Below are 20,886 nucleotides of genomic sequence, written 5' to 3' on the forward strand. Positions count from 1 at the left end.
TTATCTAGCAATGAGTAGAAAAATACCGCACTTTGTAAAATATGGAATATTCACTTTATGAAAATAAGTAAAAAGAAATCACAAACACATTGCAAAATACCTTTAACTATCAATAATTTGGACCACTTAATGTAAATCTATCATCTTTATTCCAGAAGCCCATCAGGAAAATGAATAAGAGTCATGCTCTTGTTTTACTGTTTAAAGGTTCTAATTGAATATGGATGTAATTATCGCAAAAAAGATACAGCCTGCGGTTTAAACGTACTGCAATGACAGGAAATAAGAGTATAAATTGTGTGTATCTTTTTGCCTGAGTTTGAAAATATTTCTTCTAAATCTTCCATGTGATCCATACACTTTTTAAAAATTCATAATTGTCAGAAAAGTCTAAAACTGAAACACTTAAGCAGTAGCTTTTAAAAAATAAAAATAGCTTTTAAAAATAACTGCTGATGATTCTGTTTTAAAACCTTTGCATAAGCTCTGAATTTTTCCTTTATTTCTCTAAATCTGAAGTGGAAGTGACAAGCCTTCTGTGAGACTCTTGAGGCGGCCTGTCTCTCAGTCCTCCTGTCTAGCTCTGATGGCACAGGCTCCATGTCCTGAGCAGGCCATTTGAACTCCTCACTGGCTTTACCTTTTTATCTTTCCTGTGCTTACCCTTTACTTTCCAGCAGCAGAAGAGGAGGGAGCTGAAATAATAGAAAGGGTCTGGATGGGTTTGAATCCCAGGTTAGAAATCAGTTACATAGGGTACAGGTTGGAAGACGTTGTTTACTTGATGGCTGTTCATATGATGATTACCCTAGACTTAGAGCTGCAAGCTCTGAGTTAGCTCCACGAGCACAGCTGCTAAGGAAGATGACGCAGCCTGGCTGCACGTGTTAGAGGTCTGGTGAGGCTCCCTTCCCCTTGACTGATGCCTCACAGCATTCCTCAGCACAGGTTTTGGTGGGGTGGAGACGGGTGTATTTGGGGCAGGATAGTTCTTTGCTCAGCAGGGCTGTCACGTTACAGAATGGTAGCCCCCTAAGCCCATGCTGTACTAAATGTCAGTGGCACCCCTCCATGTTTGTTTTAATGCAAACCCCTCCACCAGAGATTCCAGAGAGACATTCCCGAGGAGGGCTTCCCTGTCCCAAATGAGACCCACTGTCAAATGCTAAGTCCAAGGAACCTTCACAGGAGGATTGAAAAGGGTCCATCATTGGTGAGGGGGTGGGAATGGCACTGATGAAGGAAACTGATAGGTTTTCTGTTTACCAGCATTTTAGCATGTCTGGTGTTCTTTATTCCTTTCTGCAGCTCTGGGTTCCATCTGGTATCCTTTCCCTGTCAGCCCAGATAATTTTTGTATCATTTATTACAGTGCAGATCTGCTGGTGATGAATTTTCTCATCATTCATTTGTCTGAAAATATCTGTCTTGCCACCATTTTTCAAGGACATAGATACAGAATTCTGGTTTGACAGAACACTTTAGAAGTGTTTCTTTGTTTTCTAGCCTCCATTTTTTCTGATGAGAAGTTGTTCCCTTTTATGTAATGTCTTTTTTTAAAAACAAACTTTATTTTTTAGAACAGTTTTACATTTACAGAAAAATTGCAAAGATAGTTCAAAACATTCCCATAAACCCTGCACCCCATTTCCCCCGTTATTCACATCTTACATTGGTATAGTGCATTTGTTATAATTGATGAACCAATATTGGTGCATTATTATTAATTACAGTGCATACTTTATTCAGATGACTTGGTTTTTCTCTGCTGTCCTTTTTTGTGCCAGGACCCCACATGACATTGTGTCGTCGCGTCTCCTTAGGCTCCTCTTGTCTGTGGCAGTTTCTCACACTTTCCTTGTTTTTGATGACCTTGAAAGTTTTTAGGACTACTCTTCAGGTATTTTGCAGAATATCCTTCAGTTGGGACTTGTTTGATGTTTTTCTCGTGATTAGACTGAGGATATGGGTTTTTAGGAGAAAGACTACAGATGTGAAGTGCCAGTCTCATCACATCATATCAACATACCTATGACCCACGTGGAGTGATCAGTCTTGGTGTTGACCTTGACCACCAGGCTGAGAGAGTGTTGGTCAGACTTCTCCACCATCAAGTTCCTTTTTGTCTCTCCATACAATACTCCTTGGAAGGAGGTCACTATGCATAGCCCTCAGTTAAGGGGTCGGGGGTTAGGCTCCCCCTCCTTAGGGCAGAGTATTATATACTTACTTGGAATTATTCCACATAGATGATTTGTCTCTTCTCCATTTATTTATTCAGTCATTTATTTATATCAGAATGGACTCATGGATATCTATTTTATACCTTGTATTATAATACAGTACTACTTTGTTTATGTACTGTTTTATCCTCAGATTATTCTAGCTTTGGCCATTGCGAGCTCTTTCACTTGGCTCTTGGGTCCTTTGACATGCTCCCATTAGCATGTGTGTCTTGTTTCTTTTGTTTGTTTTGCTTTTTGATTACTTTCTTGCTTTCTAGTACTGTAAGATATTTCAAGCTCCTCTTGTTTATATTCCCTGTCCCAGTCCTAGAATCAGCCATTTCTGCAGGGAACCCTGGTTTCCCTTTGTTGGAGATGGTATTAGAAACCCAGATCTGGGCAGTAGGTGTGCTTGTTAGTATTGAGGTTGTGTTGCTTATGGGCCTTCTTAACTGACAGAGCAGAGCAATACGTGTGTGTACTAATGCCTGTATATACACATATCTATAAATATTTCTATATATAACCATATGTGGCTATATTAAGCTAGGAATGAGTTCCTACTCAGGTCTCCAAGTCTCCTCCATGACCACATGGATCCTTCTAGCTTTCTCCCCTTGCTCCTCTCTAAACTCCCATTCCAAAAGTGAGAAACCTGGCTCCCAGCGTCCACCGTCCATTTTCTTAACTCTTCAGCTCACTGAATTCTCAGACTTTGAGATTTTTAAAGATTAAACAGATTTTTGAAGGCTTTTAGAGTTCTGGTGCTTGGTGCGAAAGCTAACATAGGCTGCTTCCTTCTCGATGGAAATCTTCTCTGGGTAGAATGCCTAACTCTGTACTTAACCTTTCCTTCCTACCCGTTTAGAACTTTTTTCTCAAAAACTTGTAATAAAAGAATCTTAACATAAAAATGACATACAGCTAGGTAAAGCTTGGAACACGTAGAACAACAAAAAGCAAATATTCATTAAGTCCATCTGCAGTTGGGTTCAAAAACTAGTAACGAGTGTTTGTGGAGCCTGGCTTAAGTAGCAGCTCAAGTGGAGGCCTCCTGCACTTCAGTCACGGAAGCTCAGAGTACACTAGTGTGTGCCTTGTCTGCTAAAATGTGTTGAAGGCTTGGGCTGTATCCCTGTGGACGTAAAAATACTCAGATGGAGGAAGATTCAGTCTCAGGCTGCTCTTGACGTTGGAAGTATTGTGTTCATTTTAGCATTTTGTTTTAATAAAGACATTGAAAAACTGATGTCCAAAAAAGAACAGGATGAGAAAAGTCTGTAAACAGTGCTTTATCAAGCACAATTTGGAATTTGAGCATCAAAATGAATGATAGTAACTATTTTAGCCCATTCAATAAAATAGACTATGAGTTCATACTGATCTACAAAGTAAGAGTAAATTGAAAGTTTGGTGAGAAATGGAATATTTACCTGGTCTCAAAGTACCTCCCCACAGAATACTTACTAATTACTTACAGAAGGGAAAAAGAGGAACTTCACAGTGGAAATGCCTGGAGGTCATCACTTGTACCAGATGATCAAAATGCATGTCATTGGTAATGGGCTATGTCGACACTGCACCCCCTGGTGGTAGACGCTGAGAAGAGCACCGCGTCACTTCTGTGCCGTTGCTGCCGAAGGCGCACGACCTGAGTCCACCCATGAGAAACACCAGATAAGTGCAATGAAAGACATTCTACAGAATAACTGGGCTGTAACCTTCAAAAGTGTCAGGATCATGAGCATCGAGGAAAGTCTGAGAGTCTGCTGCAGACTGACAGAGACTGAGACGTGACTGCTAAATGCGATGTGTGGCTCTGATCTGGACTGGTATAAAGGACGTGGTTGGAGATTGTGGAAACTTGAACGGACCCTCAGATTAGGCAGTAGTAATGCATCAGTGTTAATTTCCTGATTTTGGTGGTTGTACTCTGTTTACAAATGTTTTTTGTTTATAGGTGAATACACACTAAATGTTTGGTGGTGATGAGGCATCATGCTGGTAACTTACTCTTGAATGGTTTTGGGAAAAGATGTTTTTATACGATACTTAGCATTAGATTCTTTAAAACTATTTTTTTAAATGAATAATTTGGGACTACAGGAATAGTTAGTATGCAGGAAAGACTGAGGTGGAATCCCAGGGAAGATGAAGGACTATTGTGTGGAAGAGGAATTTTCATTGATTCTGGGACGTAAACTTGAAGTTGGAGTGTTTTGTACATTCGATGACATCTTAAAATTTATTGACAGGATTTTTTTTCTCCGTGATATACACAGTAATGATGCACCTTACAGTTGATGGTATCTTATACCATCAGTAAGTGAGATAGAATTTGTTTGGTGATGCTTCTCCAGAGAAGAGAGCCAAGAGCCATGAATGGGCATTTAGGAATCAAGATTTTAATTACATATAAGGAAAACCTTATACACTTATATTAAGTGTTATAAACACTTAAAGCTACCTGTGGATAGAGCCAGCTACCTAAAGAGTCAGTAATTCATAGGAGGGCCCTGTATTCTGTTGAAGATGACCCCAAAACTCTTAACTAAGAGATTCTGTGACTGGTGATTTGTCTTCCTCGTTACCAACCCCTACCTCTCTGCCTCTCTACTTGAAGCAAGAAAGTGACTTTCTCTTCCATTGAGGGCTTTCTTCTGACCACCTTTTCTTTTTCAAAGAGAGATTCCATGATGAGTTCACACGGTCAGGAGATTGTAGAAGAAACTGACGTTTGAGTGCTGGGCACTGAGCCTTCCTTGTGTGAGATTGAAGAACTGCCTGCCTGAGGAGTGAAGGAACAAGGGGTCAGGACACCTTTATTCTTTTTGAGTACAAACTGCAGCCAGGTGTCATCAAGAATTATCAAATCACTGTGGAACCGCTCAGTGACACACACACTGAGCTCCTGTATGTTGGCCTTGTGGCAGGAGGTTCAGGTTCAAGTTTCAGCACAATTACGAGTTAGCTTTGGGAACCTTGGTTGGTCCCAATTGGATACCATCGTGCTGACACTCTCTTCCTTCAGAGAAGCTGCTTTCAAACTGGTAAAAGCGCCTCTGCACTTGGGGCCTGGTGCCTCAGACAGCTCATACTCCCTCTTCCTGGATTTGCAGTTCTGGGGTTAAAGCCTCTGCCCAGCTGACCAGGGCTTGCCTGAGACTCGTTCCAGGACTCGGTGAAGGGGGATTGTGTGTAGGGGGAGCAGATTTCTGATACTTCCCAACTCCGGCGACTCCCTGAGCTTAAGCACCGACTCTGGGAAGTTGAGCATATTGTTGGTCAGCAGGTGCCTGAGTGCATCCTGAGGTGCTGGGGAGGAATTGAAGAGGGAGTAGGAGTTCCAAAATTCAGTGGGAGGGCTTTGGTTTCCTCCCGAGAGTCATCAAAAACAAGGAAAGTGTGATGTAATTACCTGCAGGTGATCTCATTTTTTGAAGGAAGAAAGTGAAGTTCAGAGAGGTTAATAAGTATCTTGCTACCATTTAAACCTAGACATTCTGACTGCAGAGCCCAAAGGAGGTCAGTTCTGAGATTCCTTTCCTTGGCCCCTGAAAATTGATTTTGTAATCAGGATTACAGCAGCATTACCATATTTTTCTACTTATCTTTTTTTCCCATTGAAAAATGGAATTTTCTAGGGGGCTGTTTTTTACAGAAAAATTGCCCACCCAGCAGTTCTGTTGTTTTAATGAGAAAAAAGATAAGTAGAAAAATATGTTACTGCCTCTGATTACAGAACCACTTTACAAATGTGGAAGAAATTGTAGCATTAGAAAATCACCATTTTGCAAATGCAGTTGTAGTAACTGTTTTCAAGTGAGCATCAGTGGTGCGGGATCACTGGGGAACTAGATGTTCTGAAAGCATCACCCCACAGATCGCTTATTAATTGAAAAAAGAAGAGCAGGGGCTGGCCCTGTGGCCGAGTGGTTAAGTTTGCTCGCTCCACTGCAGGCGGCCCAGTGCTTCATTGGTTCGAATCCTGGGCGCAGACATGGCACTGCTCATCACACCACGCTGAAGCAGCGTCCCACATGCTACAACTAGAAGGACCCACAACAAAGAATATGCAGCTATGCACCGGGGGGGTTTGGGGAGAAAAAGGAAAAAAAAAGAAAGAAAAAAGAAGCGCATTCGTTTACAGTGGAGGAATCTGGCAGATACCAGATTAGCCAAGTGATAAAATTCGCCATCACCAATAAAGGTAAAACTTGCATGTGCTTCCTGCTGTGGCGCACTGAAAGGACGCAGCATCACCTGTCTAGCATTCCTACAGACATGTTGACTTTGGACATCTGGTCATGAGGAAATGGGCAAATCCAGATCGAGGAACATTTTCAAAAGATATGGCCTGGACTCACCAAAAAGGTCAATGTTGTGAACGACCAGAAGTGGCTGAGGACCTGAATTAGATCAGAGGAGACTAATGAGATGAGACAACCAAACACCATGCATCAGGGCCTGATTGGGTCCTGGGTACTACACCAAACAATTCTGAAAGTCACTTTAGAACCAGGCAGAGAGATTTGAACACGGACTGTATATTACAGAACAGCCTTGTATCAGAGTTCAGTTTCTTGAGAGTGATGAACCCATTGTGTCCTTTTTCTTAAGAGATAATGCTGAAGTATTTCAGGAGGAAATGTCATGATGTTTGCACCTTACTCTCAGTTGGTTCAGCAAAAATAAATACACATATAATAAATACATAAAAAAGGTAAAATGTTACCAGTTGACAAATCTAAATAAAAAGTGTGTGAGGGTTCATAGTATTAAAACTGTTCTGTGGGTTTGAAAATTCTCAAAATAAAAGGAGAAAGAATAGAATTGTTTATTACAGTAGCCAAATTCAGTGAGTTTGATTAACATTAAAGCATTAACATTAGCATTAAAAACCCTGGAGAAAGTTTTCAAGAAAACAGGTGAAAGCAGGTATCACAACCAAGTTTTACTTCATTGCTATGTCTGTCAGGTTAATCCTGGCTGCCAGGCATGGAAATGCACAGGATTCTGAGGCCATGGCCTGGTTTATGAGCGGTGTTTGCCCGGGGTGGAGATGGGAGTGATGGGAGTGGTGGTGGAGGTTCCACTATTTGCCGCCTCTCCTTGAGTGTTTACATCATTACAGTCTAATTAGTCCCTTACTCTTATCAATCGCCACTTGGTTTTATCCCAAAGCTTGCATTTTCTCTGACACTAATCTTCCCCAGAAGCTGGGCCAAGGTTTCACAAATCTTTAAAAGGCAAGTGTCTGAGGCATCCTTAACTCAGGGTCTTTGAGCCCAGATCAGCTTTAGGGGTGGAAATGAGGGGTGCATGAACCTCTCCTGAAATTAGCAGAATTGTGGAGGAACTTTCCTTCTAGAAGGGGGCCCTATCATCAGATTCTCTAAGGGATGCGTGACCTAAAATGGTTAAGAAACTAGTACCTTTCCTAGTATTCTGATGATCTGCTGTGATGATTTTCCATCCTGCTTGACCAGCAGTGTCTTGGTCTCCTTTCCTGTGACTCTTCCCAGTCTTGTCTCTGATACGAGCTTGATGAGACTACCTGTGTTTGGCTCCTCTCTCTAGTCCCTTTAAGATTCTCCTTTGCCCTTTGAGGGTAGATGCACTTTTCACGTAACCAAGAGCAGGTGTAGTGGAAAAACACTCCTGTGAGTCTTCTTTACTCCGCACACAGCACGCTTCACTCTCACATTCCTGGTCGCCAAATGCATGTGGGGTTTTCCCTGTATCAAGCAGTTCTCAGCAACACCAGCCACGTGTCCTATAATTCAGTTCAGTTCAGACACTATACCTAAAGTTAGCATCTGATTCCGTAAGTTAAGGGCTCAGTCCCACGGCACTCCCCTCCACCCCCACTTCGGAAGCCGATCTCAAGTCCCAGATGAAGAAAGAGAGAGGGCAAGATGTAGGAAGGGGCCTTCCGGCGCACCACCCTCCCAGCACTTGCACGTGTTCACCAACCTGGAAGCTCTCCGAATCTCATACTTTTGGGATTTTTATGGAGGCTTCGTTCTGTAGGCATGATCACTCATTAATTCAGTCTCCAGTTCCTCTCCCCTCCCCGTAGGATGGGGGAATGAGGCTGAAAGTTCCAAATTTCTCATCATGGCTTGGTCTTTCTGGTGATCAGCCCCCATCCTGAAGCTGTCCAAGAGTTGCCTCGTTAGAACAAAAGACACTCCTGTCGAACACAGGAAATTCCACGGGATTTAGGAGCTGTGCGTCAGAAACCAGCATCAAAGACCAAATATTAGAATGAAAGATGCTCCTAATGCTCTTATCACTTAGAAAAATTGCAAGAGTTTTAGGAGGTTTGTGCCAGGAACCAGGGGCAGAGACCAATATATACATTTTCTATTACTTCAAAGAAGGTAATTTTCCACTCTTCTTTGAAAGGTGAATGTTAGGGAACTTGATCATAGTATGTGCTCAATAAATATTGTTGAATGGATGGTTGAAATAATTAAATGTTTCTTTTCCCAAACAGCTTTCCCATTGAAATTAGGTGGTGCTCATCTAGTGCTCTTTGAATGCGTGAAATTGCATGGATGGTTCCCTGGGCCACCTGTGCAGCTCTCCCTGCTCCTCCTTCAGCTTGTGTCTTCAAGGGAGCCTCAGAACTGACTCTAAACCGCTTGTACCTGGTGTGGTTATAAAGCAATGAGACTGATTGTCATGTGTCGCTTGTGGGATCCGTCTCAGTTACTTTATAGCCATACCTGGTATCTTATACCACAGATCATTGCCTGTTGAACAACATGTTGAAAGAACAAACCTATGGTTTCTAAATGGAAATTTAAAATGGCTTAGCATTACTTTATGATTTTATGTAATTTACTGATCAGATCTCTTACTCAGAAAGATAATTAGATGTTAACTTTGTTGCTTTCTTTACTTTTGTAGTTTTCTTTTTGTTGTTGGGTTTTTAGTCAGTATTCTGATAAACTGATGTTCTGATAAAGTGGCTGGCACAATTTTGAATAAGTAGTACAAAGCTGTGTGTTCCATTGGGTTAAGCTTTTCATAAAACTCCTTTTAGTTACTGAATTTCTTTTCAGTTCCATGTGGTCCTTTGACTGCACATGATACTAGCATAGTCCTTTTAGTTAAATATGATAAACAAAACGTAGAAGCCAAATATTCAGTATTATTCCTTGAAGAAGCCTTTGAAAGGGCAAGTTTGGGGAGTTTTATTTTGTTTTGGTGATTTATATTTATATGCACAAACCTCTTTAAAATTTGAGTTAATGGTTATAATTTTCTCTTTCCCAAAATAAAGTGTGTGTTCTCCTTCCTCTGACCCCCAGAGTCCTAGGGGCTCTCTGAAGAAGGCAGGTGGGAGCAGTTGCACGTTACCACAGGCAACTTCACTTATGAAAGGACGATCGCTGACAGCTAGATTGGTGGTAGACAGACTTCTTTTTTTCCTTAAAAGAAAGTAGGGAATTATTCCCTTTGTGGAGGAGGAAAGGGAGAGCAGTTTCATGCTGTGCATGGGAGAGAGAGAGTCACATGCCCTTATTGTATTACTGCTTCTGGAAATTACGTAAGTGAAAGAACTAGATGACTAGAAGAGCGACTTAAGAACATCCTTACAATTAACTTAAATAGTTTGTGGCTGTGGCTGAACTTCTGGACAGCTGTTACAAGTTGGAAGTACTGTGATGCCAAACTAGTCCAGAATGTTGAAGCCTGTACTTGTCTCAGGAAGGGTTTGATTTCCAAGGGCTCTGGGGTGAACTAGGAAGGAACCTTCCTCCAGTCAGGTCTAGACATAGGACCAAAGTTGGTTCAACTGTTATTAATAAAAGATGCCACCATTGGCATTTTGCTGTTGCAACTCTGTTATCAGATTGGTGTCCTAAGTCTCAGTGATATTATGAAACCGCATGCCCTGTACTTCTTCCTGTACTAGTTCTACCCGCTGTAGATGCTTTGTAAATGTTTCTGAGAATGTTTAGTGCAAAAAGTAACCAGTTTGAAATAAGAGTGTTCTTTTCTTAAGGAGTTGGGACCTTCTAAAGTGCATTTTAAGATGGAAAACGTTTGACAATGAAAACCTGCTGTGATTTTATTACATTTCTGTTGGCTGTATAATATAATGTTTTGTACTGTCTGTTGTCACATTTGGCTGATTTAGTAATCTGTTTTTTAAATATAGTTGTAAGACAAGTTAATATGGCTGTTAACACTGCCATCATGTTATGCCTAAAGTGTGTTTAAATCTTAAGTGCTACACAACAAACTCCTGTTGCCACTGGTGCCTGCATACCACACCGCAGCTTCACTTCATTTGAAAAGTTGAAGCTGTAGACTTGTGCCATCAGCAGAAATCACAGTGGTTGTTCTAAGTAGAATTTTTGTATAGTTGATGTTTCTACAAATTTTAAATGTCACTTGAGTATATTTATTTATTTTACATTACAGGCACTGGAGATATTATTGCTGTCATGATTACAGAGTTGAGGGGTAAGGATATTTTGAGTTATCTGGAGAAAAACATCTCTGTACAAATGACAATAGCTGTTGGAACGCGAATGCCACCTAAGAACTTCAGCCGAGGCTCTCTAGTCTTCGTGTCAATATCCTTTATTGTTTTGATGATTATTTCTTCAGCATGGCTGATATTCTACTTCATCCAGAAGATCAGGTACACAAATGCACGCGACAGGAACCAGGTGAGCTGCAGTGCCCTATAGTGATTGATGCCTACCGGCCGTAATTCATAGACTTCTATTGTGATCGTACATAATACAAATATTTTTTCATTTGAAAAAAAAGTTGTAACCCTTACCCATTTTAGTATGTTGAAAATATATCTGCACAAATATTTAAGGGTATTTTAAATGCCTAAATGGGGAAATTATTAAATTTATAGTGACCACTTGGAATATTCTAGGTAGATGGTTAGCTTACTATAGTATGATCTAACTAATTCTAGTGATTTGAAGAAGTATCCCACGATTGCATTTTGAACCTGGCAGATTGGTTGTCAGAGGTGAGGGGAGCTGGGAGGACGGGAGAGGGAGACTTCACTGTACACCCTTTGGTTCCCTGTGACTTTTTTTCCCATGTGAATTTTGAACTATGTATTCTCTATTCAGAAAAAATAAATCAATTAAAAATAAATTATCTGTCCTATCTAAGCTTATCTGTGAATGGTGAGGTAGGGAAGGACCAGTAGAAAAGATACTTAGTAGAAGATGCTTAGAAGAGATACCAGTAGGAGAGATATTTCTTCATCTGAAAATAAGTATAAAATTTGTTGAACATTTATGTGCCAGGCTCTGTGCAGTATCCTAGACACTTTTAAAATTTTTTATTATTTTAGACTTATAGAAAAGTTGGAAGAATAGTATAAAGTATTCCCTTACCCAGATTCTCCAACTGTTAACATTTTGCCATATTTCCTCTTGTGTTGTGTATAAACTTTTTTTAACCATTTGAGAGGAAGTGTGAGATATGATGCCCCTTTACCCTTAAATACTTCATGATGTATTTTCTAAAAGCGAGAACATTGTCTTACGTAACCTCAGTATGATTGTCAAAATCAGGAAGATAATAATGATACAATACCATTATCTGATCTGTAGACCTTTTCTAAGTTTTGTAAGATTATCTTGTTCGTGTCCTTTATAGCAAAAAAAACCCTGAATTGATCTGATCAGATGGTATGTTGCATTCATTTGTCGTGTCTCTGTGAATCTGTTTGATCTGACATTGGCAGTTTTGAAGAGTGTAGGCCGATTGTTTTGCATTTGAGTTTGTCTGATGTCTGATCTTCCTTCATGATTAGATCCAGGTTATATGCATTTTTATCAGGAATACCAGTCCTTTATGTTTGTTAAACTTCTGGTTTTGAGATAATTGTAGATTCACATGCATTTGTAAGAAATAATAGAGATCCCATATACCCTTCACCCATTTCCCTCCAATGGTAAAATCTTGCATAACTATAGTAAATATTACAACGAGAGTATTGGCTTGGACACAGTCCACTGATCGTACTCAAATTTCTCCAGTTTAACTTGTACTTAACCAAACTGTTGCCAGTTTTGGGCTATTATAAATAAATTGGCTGTGAATATTTATGTACAGGTTTTTTTGTGAACATGCCTTTTCATTTGCCTGGAATAAATGTTCAGGGGTGCGATTTCTGAATGTTATGGTAAGCACGTATTTAATTTTGTAAGAACCTGCCATAGTCTTTCCCAAGCTGTGTTATTTTACATCCCCGCTAGAAACATATCCTGGATCCAGTTCCTTTGCATTCTGGACAGCATTTGGACATTGTCCCTATTTTTTATTTTAGCAAGTATGATAGGTGTATAGTAACATCTCTTTTTGTGGTTTTACTCTGCATTTCTTTAATGGCTACTGATGTTGAACGTCTTTTCATGTGTGTGTTTGCCATTTGTATATCCTCTTCAGTGAAATGTCTGTTCATGTCTTTTGCCCATTGTCTACCTGGCTTATTTGTTTTTTGCTGTTGAGTGTTGAGAGTTCTTTTTTATACATTCTAGGTAAAAGTACTTTGTCAAAATTGTGGTTTGCAAAAATTTTCCCCCAGTATGTATCTTGTCTTTTCAACTTCTTTAACAGGGTCTTTTGAAGAACAAAAATTTTAAATTTTGATAAGGTTTAATTTATGAGTTTTTCCTTTTATGAATCTTGCTTTTGTTATCAAATCTAAAAACTCTTTGTCTAGCCGTAGATCCCAAAGATTTTCTATTATTTTTCTAAAAGTTTTATAGTTTTATGTTTTACTTTTAAGTCCATGATCCACTTTGAATTAATTTTTGGATAAAGAGTGAGGTTTAGGTTGAGGTTCATTTTTTTTGCTTTTGTATATAGTCCAGTATTTCACCTTGGTCGAAACTCAATTGGGCATATTTGTATGGGTATGTATCTGGGCTTTCTGTTCAATTCCACTCATTGATGTGTCTTTCCTTCTGTCCATACCACACTGTCTTGATTACTGTAGCTATATATTAAGCCTGAGTATTAGGTAGATTGATTCTTCCCACTTTATTCTTTTTTTTTTTTTTGAGAAAGACTAGCCCTGAGCTAACTAATGCCAATCCTCCTCTTTTTGCTGAGGAAGACTGGCCCTGAGCCAACATCCATGCCCATCTTCCTCTACTTTATACGTGGGACACCTACCACAGCATGGCTTTTGCCAAGCGGTGCCACGTCCGTACCCGGGATCCGAACCTGTGAACCCCGGTCCGCCAAGAACCAGAACCTGCACACTTAACTACTGCGCCACCAGGCCAGCCCCCCTCCCACTTTATTCTTATTTTTCAAGATTGTTTTATCTATTCTAGGTCCTTGAGCCTTTCTATATAAATTGTCTGTGTATCTACAGGAAAAAAAAAAAACCTTGCTGGGATTTTGATATGACTGCATTAAACCTATAGATCAATTTGAGGAGAATTGATATATTTACTATGTTGAATCTTCCATTCCATGAACTTTGTATGCTTTTCCATTAATTTAGGTCTTTTAAAATTTCTTGTATCAGCATTTGATAGTTTTCAGCATACAGACCCTGTTCGTGTCTCATGGCATTGTTCATGGCATTCACTTGTTCTCCTTTTAATAGCTGCAACGTCTGTAGTGTCAGCTTTAAATAAAATAGCCAGTTATCTTGCCAAGAAAATGAATTTATTCAGGAATAGCCAGAGGAATTAGAGTTTCGGAAATGCAAGCTATAGTGGACCATAGGCAAATCCAAGAACAGAGGAGGAGAGCTTGCTTTTAAAGAAAAATGGGGGGAAGTTGGGAAGGGCTGTTCTAAATGAAAAGTCGTTGGAAGAAAGTAAGAGTTCAGGGTGGCGACGGCTTCTGCTTGGCTGGGCTGTTGCTGGGCAAGGAGAGTATCTTCCTTGCCACTGGAGCAGTAAAGCAGTTGCCCTTCCTGCTGAGATGTCAAGCAACCCATGGCCTGTGTGGGGGACCGCCCCTACAGGACTTCCCAACTCCATTTTAAGTGAGGTTCCCCTGTATTAATTTAATTTTGCAGTGGTGATATTCCCTGTTCATTCTTGATTTTAGTGATTTGTATCTTCTCTCTTTATCTTTGTCAGTCTTGCTAGAAATTTGTTGATTTTATTGATTTTTTCCAAAGAACCAGCTTTTTTCCCATTTCTTTTTTAAAGAACGGACTTAATTTGTTTGAAACCTTTCCTCTTTCTAATGTAAGCATTGAGTGCTATAGATGTCTCTCTCAGCATTAGTTTAGCTATGTGTGTCTCACTTTGATATCCTGTATTTTCATTTTCCTTCAATTTTATGTGACTTTTTCTTTTGAGACTTCCTATTTGACCCGTGGATTTAGAAGTGTGTTGTTTAATTTCCAGTTGTTTGGAGATTTTGCTGTTATCTTAGTGTTAACGATTTTTAGTTTGATTCCATTATGATCAGAGAAATACTCTGTATGATTTCAATTCTTTTAGATTTGTTGAGGTTTGTTTTATGACCTAGGATATGGTTGTCTTGGTAAATGTTCCATGGATGCTTGAAAAAAATGTGTATTCTACTGTTGGGTGGAGTGTTCTGTAGATGTCACTTAGATCAGTGCACTCACTTGTTTCTGAGAGCAGGTGGGGTGGGAAGATCGCCTTCCCGCTGGGCCCTGCTGAAACTGTGGTGGGAAGCAGGGTGAGGTTTTCCATTGGTGCTTGTTAGAGAGTAGACAGGTATGGGCCACTCTTCCTGGTACTTTGGCGAGGGGCAGCAGGCTTTTTTTTGGTCTGTTCCTGTTGACAGTTCCAGTTTGCAGGCTTCTGTAGCACATTGTCTCAGATATATGAGAGGCATAAGGAAGCCCAGGAAATTCACCACTCTGCATTCTTCAAGTCTCAAAGTCCTAGGCAACCAACCTCTTCTTTCTACCTCAGAGACTCCTTGTACTTGTTTGTTTTTTAGGTGTAAGGGGGAGGACCTGAGAGGAGTGGGACTATTCCATCATGGCAGGACAGAAAGTCCCCATAGCATCTCACATGCATTTTGACTCGGACACGGGTGATTGATGTGATAAAGGAATACGAAATGAGAGTGTTAACTGATCTAAAAACATGCCACTTTCATAGAAAAGATTATTGGATATACGTGTATGAAATCAAATGTACAGCCTTCACATAGAATGCACCAATTTTACAAGACTTTTAACAAAATAAATAGTTGTGAAATCAAGTTCTGATGAAATGGAGGAATGCAGAGTCAGATCAACACTAACAAAATGACAGCATTTGTATATTTACCATCAAAGCATCTGGCAAGAAATTCTGTCTAAAGATGTTTGAAGAAAATAGATGTCAGCTGAAGTTCTTCAGCTTCTTGAAGGACAGTACAACATTTAAGTGTTTCTTTAATAAGCTTCTTTATTCAGTGATGTTGCTTTCATTTTTTAATTAAAAATTTTAACCAATATAATACATGAACATTATTTTAAAAAATAAACAGTACCACCAGGCTTGGTTCCCTGCCCAGTCCTTCCCTCCTCTAATTCTTGTTTCTTAGAGGCAGCTCACCTCTTTCAACTCTTTTGTCTGTTCCTTCTCTTATTAGCTTCATATGTCGCACGCTATACTCCTTTTTTTAAATTAAAGATTTGGTTTTTTGATATGTTGCCATTATGAAACACTAAAAGTATAATGATCAAGAGTTGCTCTGAAATGATATTCTTGAAGAAAACCCTGTAATAGTGGGTTGGATATAGCCATCCCAGGGCCTTTTGAAAAAAGCAAATGGTTTGTCCCTAGAGCCTGCTGTTTGACGGTAGTGCTTTAATTAGCACGCGGCGTGGGGCCCGTGTGTGATGGAGGAGTCAGCACAGTCACCATCTGGCACAGGCCACAAACGGAACTTGTTTCCTAGCGTTTAGTTTGCAGGTGGCTATGCTCAGGCTTCCAAAGTGTTCTCCAGACGCCACTGTAGTGGACGGTGATGTTCTGACCTTTTTTCCTCCTTCCGTTTTTCCTCAGATTGAGAAACACTTGATGAAATTTTTATGTCACTTAAAAAGCTTAGCTTATTAAAGTTTAATAAGGAGGTGGCAGCAACTCAACTGGTTGAAACCTTTGGCTATTTTAAAAGAGACGCCAGAACTATTAGCAAAGGAAACGCAGTGAGTGTCAGGAGAAGCTCATTTTCTCCCACAAACTGTCATCATGAAGCAGTCATTTCTATGGAATATGCTACCAAAGAGAGCCATTTATTGTGAATAACTCTCTGAGCACAGTGTAAAGCTCACGATTGCCACCATTTTATATGTGAAAGAATCTCCTGCTTTGGTGTTTTAGTTTACTGCTAAGTATCTGTGGTTTGCTCTTCCTGAAGAACTGTTAGGATGCATCCAAATGCATTCTGACCCAGGCACAGATAGCTCAGATGATGGCTGATGGTAAACTTCAGTGTCACCTTCTAATAAGTCAGTCATAGTTATTTCACATAGCAGGATAGATGCTTGGTGTCTTATACTGAAAGGGTACCTAAGGTTTTTCTGAAAAATATAAACTTTTTCACAATTACATGGTTAATATTGCACCTTTAATCACAAAGTAGTCAAGTTTGATTCCCAAAACAGAAGAACAGAATTTCTATTTTACTGTTGAGGAATAGGGCGGATATAAACAATTCCACAACCTGATGGACTCCTGAGCTTAGGGTGTCTTCTTATGAATATTCCCTGTGAAAACACAGTTTTTAAGGCATTTAAAATTTGTTAAAACTCCTTGCCAAAATGTATATACAGTGTTCTTAGACTTCATAAATATCTCAAGGTTACTGAAACAAAATATGCTTTTGTTGCCCATTTTTGTCTTGGAACATAGCTAAATGGAGTATGCACTTGCTTTTTGAGAGTATGCAAGAATACTGAATGTTCTTCAGAGGAAGGCTAACACATTGCATATATACAGTTAATCTTTGAAAAATGGTGGGTTAAAAAGTTTTTTCCTTCCAGATTGGGTGGGAGGATGGGGGGTTTTGTGCATACTGTCAAGATTTCTCCCCTAGGAAAAGATTTTGTAATCAAAAGAGACAGACTTCTTTTGTCATTGTTGGATGGTAGATTGAATTTTGTTTATTATGTTTATTAGGGATTAACAATTCCAGAAGCCCAGAAAAGGAAAATAGATGTTTGAGCTGAGAATATGTTATTTTACCACACTTTTTATCACATGCCAGGACCTGGCATGTCACACTGACTCAGTAAAAGTTTAAACGAATTAAAGAATGAGCTTCCATTCTGCTGGGAAGGTGGGCAGGCACAATCAGACTACCGTGTGGGATAGGGGCTGTTCTTCGGGATAGAGTGTTATTACTCTAGGCGAGTCAGGCCACTTCGCAGAGGAGGTAGTGACATTTGAGCTGAATTTTAAAGAATGAATAAGCCTTCAGCAGACAGAGACTGGCAGGAAAGTCAGGCAAAGGGGTCATTTTCCACAAAGCCGTGGAGAGATGAAAGGAGAGAGAGGAGAGCTGAATGGCATCAGGAATAGTGGGGAGGAGACCTGAGACTGTGAATGGATTCTGGATGAGTACATTGACACTAGATGAAGGGCTTGAATCTCATGCTGAAGAGTGTAGGCTTTACTCTCTGAGCAGTACAGATTCATCAAAGGTTTTAGCAGTGGAGTGATGGAAGGTTTTTTCTGATGGGAGAGGCTTAGGGGAAAGGTGCTCTTAAAAAGGGAAATATCAAAGAGCAAAGGAAAACAATATTAGTAAAGCGTGAGTCTGTACAGAGCGGGGGATGGACTAGGGGCACAGGCAGATGGTTGCCTTGGAAAAGCATTGCGCGCACTTATTTTGAGACAAAAAGGAAAAGAAGGGGTAGTGAGGAGACAGTGAATGAAAGAGAGTGCAGACTACAGACTATTTTCACTCAGGGAGAAGTTTTATTCACAGCACCTGGATCTCACTGATGTTTAAAAGAAGACCCTACTGCTGATACAGACTTAATTCTGTGCCTGAGGGAGAGTTCTGGTGACTGAAAAGAGAAACCTGACATGAGTTTCACTGAAGTGACTTGTCCTCAGTACACTGTGAAACATCTAGCTTTGAGGAAATTATCCCTGGTAGATTAAGCAGTATGAGTTGTTTCAAATTGTTTTCTACCAATTTAAAACTTTTGGACACTCTGCATCCAGTATAGAATAGTGTTCACATTGGTATCAGATAATCTGGCCCCTGAACACCAGTATCTCTTCTTATTTTATAATATGGCAAGTCTTTTGAGCATTTATAATGGGAAAACAGCTGGACTAGAAAGGCAAGGGACCTACGGTTCTAGTCTCAGCACTTTTACTAACTTTAGATAGATCACCCCCGCTTTCTCTGGCTTTGGGTTTTCTCCTTGTAAAATGATGCATCCCTGTGGTTTTGTCCCATTCTGACATTCTTTGTGTGGCGAGTTGGAAACTTGAATAGTTTTATTACCTAAACAATAGGGCACAGTCAGAAGTGCAGAGAATATGAGAGAGTGGGTGGAGCGTTACAGGAAGTGCTTTGGAAACTGGGGTTGGTAGTTATACTTAGTTTAGTGAGTCTCAAACTTTAGTGTGTAAAAGAATCATATGGGGACATTTTCTTCTTCTTCTTTTTTTTTTTTTTGGTGGGGAGAACACGTGTGTGTGTGTGAGACAGAGAGGGGAAGATTGTCGCTGAGCTAACATCTGTTGCCGGTCTTCCTCTTTTTGCTTGAGGAGGATTGTCGCTGAGCTAGCATCCGTTGCCAGTCTTGCTCTACTTTGTATGTGGGACACCACCACAGTGTGGCTTGATGAGCAGTGTGTAGGTCCTCGCCGTGGATCTGAACCCGAGAACCCCAGGCCACCAAAACGGAGCGCACAAACTTAACCACTACACCACCAGGCTGGCCCCAGAGAACACTTTTTAAAACTAGAAATTCCTGAGACACTTCCCCCTTCCAGTTGGAGTTGGGAAGTCTGGATAGAACTTACCAGTTTTCAGTCTGGGCAAGTTACTTAATCTCTCTGAGCCTCGATCTCCTCTTCCCTAAAATGAGCATAATGTAGTTCCTTTCTCATAAAATGATTGTGAGGGTTACATGGGTCAGTATATGTGGAGGGCTACCTGGCACAGGGTATGTACTGAGTAAATCTTAGTTACTATAAATACCGTCATTAGTTCGTATTATTGTTATTAAGCACCCAGGGTGGCTTTAAAGCATTTGCCTCACGGACCACACCTTGAAAAACAGTGACTTAATGACATGGTGGTCTGGTGGAGGAAAGGGACCATAATAAAAAGTGATCTTCATGAAAGAAATTTGTGCTTTGTCTTAGATGTTTCAGAGTCAGCAGGATGCAAATAATATTAAAACTAAGAGGCAAAAAACAGTGGCTTTTAGACAGATTCAAGTAAGAGACAAAAATCATAGCTGAGGTCTACTTGTCACAAAGTGATGAGACTGTTGAGGGAAGGAATTAAAACTCAGGGATGATCTAGAAGGAGGTAGTAACACAGAAGCCAAGTCCCAAGAAAAATACTACAGTGAAGATACTTGACATTAATGTCAAACGCAGAGAAAAGATGTTTTTTATTTTTGCCACAGGAGGTTTTGAAAGTTCAGAAATGGAGGGGTGATGTGTCCACACATTTGTGGGAGATCTCTAATTAGATGCCCTACATGCATTCATGTCGGCTCCCTGAAGCCTGAACTCCGTCTCCGAGCAGCGCCTGCTCTCCTCTTTCTCATGGTCCCTAATCTGTGTGACGCCACTCCCACACAGCTAGTCACCTAGCTGAAAGCTGGGACAGTGTCTTAACACCTCTCTACTCTCCTGCCCCCATGTCAGTCAGCCAGCCACTAGGTTCTGTCAGTTTTGCCTCTTCAGTCTTCCTTCGCTTTGTCCTGTCCTCTCTATCCTTACTGCCACTTGCCCAATTCAGGCCCTTCTTACCTCTCCGAGTACTAGGCCCTAAGTGATGAGGGAAAGGTCTTCATGGAAGAATTCCAGCTAATGTATAGAATTAGAAAATCACCACTGTGTAACCCGTAATGAAATGATGGATTTAGACAGTGGTCATCAGTGGACGCTAAAATTATTTGAAGGACTGATGGAGCTTTATAATGGATGGATCAAGCTGACAGAACCTGAACCACTGATCCTGCTTGATATCGCTGAAAGTTGGACCATCTAACATTATACCCTCACGGTGGGTTATTAGGAAGTACACTGCACAATCTAGGAGGTATTCTTGCCAAAGCAAGGGAACCTGAATCTAACAACCATTTCCTCAGAAATGGGCCAAGGAAAATGACACCAGGAGGAAACAACCAACTAAATTTAGGATGGGGGACATTCTGTAGGACAAATAACCCAGTTTTGTCTTATAAAAATAGCATTAAAAAAAAAAGTATGGTGGAGACTTCTGCTTTTGGCCAAGATGGAGTAATGGACTTGGTTTACCCTCCTGCCTGAAGCAGTTAAAAAAGAAAAAAAGCAAATATATGAAACAATGTTTTTGAGACACTGAGCAACAGGCAACAAAGGCCAATGATCCCTAAGAAATGGGAAACAAAAGAGATCAGCCCTAAGATTATCCAGCTTAATGTTTTGAGAGAGTTTCCAGGCACTTAATAACAAAGGTTCAAACTAATACGAAATGAAAA

At 40.3% G+C, this 20,886-nt stretch overlaps 1 protein-coding gene across 7 annotated transcripts in view; it reads left to right on the top strand.

Annotated features, from left to right (window-relative positions):
• Nucleotides 1–20,886, top strand: part of RNF130 (ring finger protein 130) — a 115,089-nt gene that overhangs the window by 34,480 nt on the left and 59,723 nt on the right. For all 7 annotated transcript variants that reach the window (XM_044777137.2, XM_070516911.1, XM_070516906.1 and 4 more), the window contains exon 3: nucleotides 10,668–10,918. In XM_044777137.2, the coding sequence (XP_044633072.2) occupies nucleotides 10,668–10,918 (251 nt within the window). The remainder of the gene's footprint in view (nucleotides 1–10,667; nucleotides 10,919–20,886) is intronic.

This window comes from Equus asinus, chromosome 9, assembly GCF_041296235.1.
Source record: "Equus asinus isolate D_3611 breed Donkey chromosome 9, EquAss-T2T_v2, whole genome shotgun sequence".
NCBI classification, from domain to species: domain Eukaryota; kingdom Metazoa; phylum Chordata; class Mammalia; order Perissodactyla; family Equidae; genus Equus; species Equus asinus.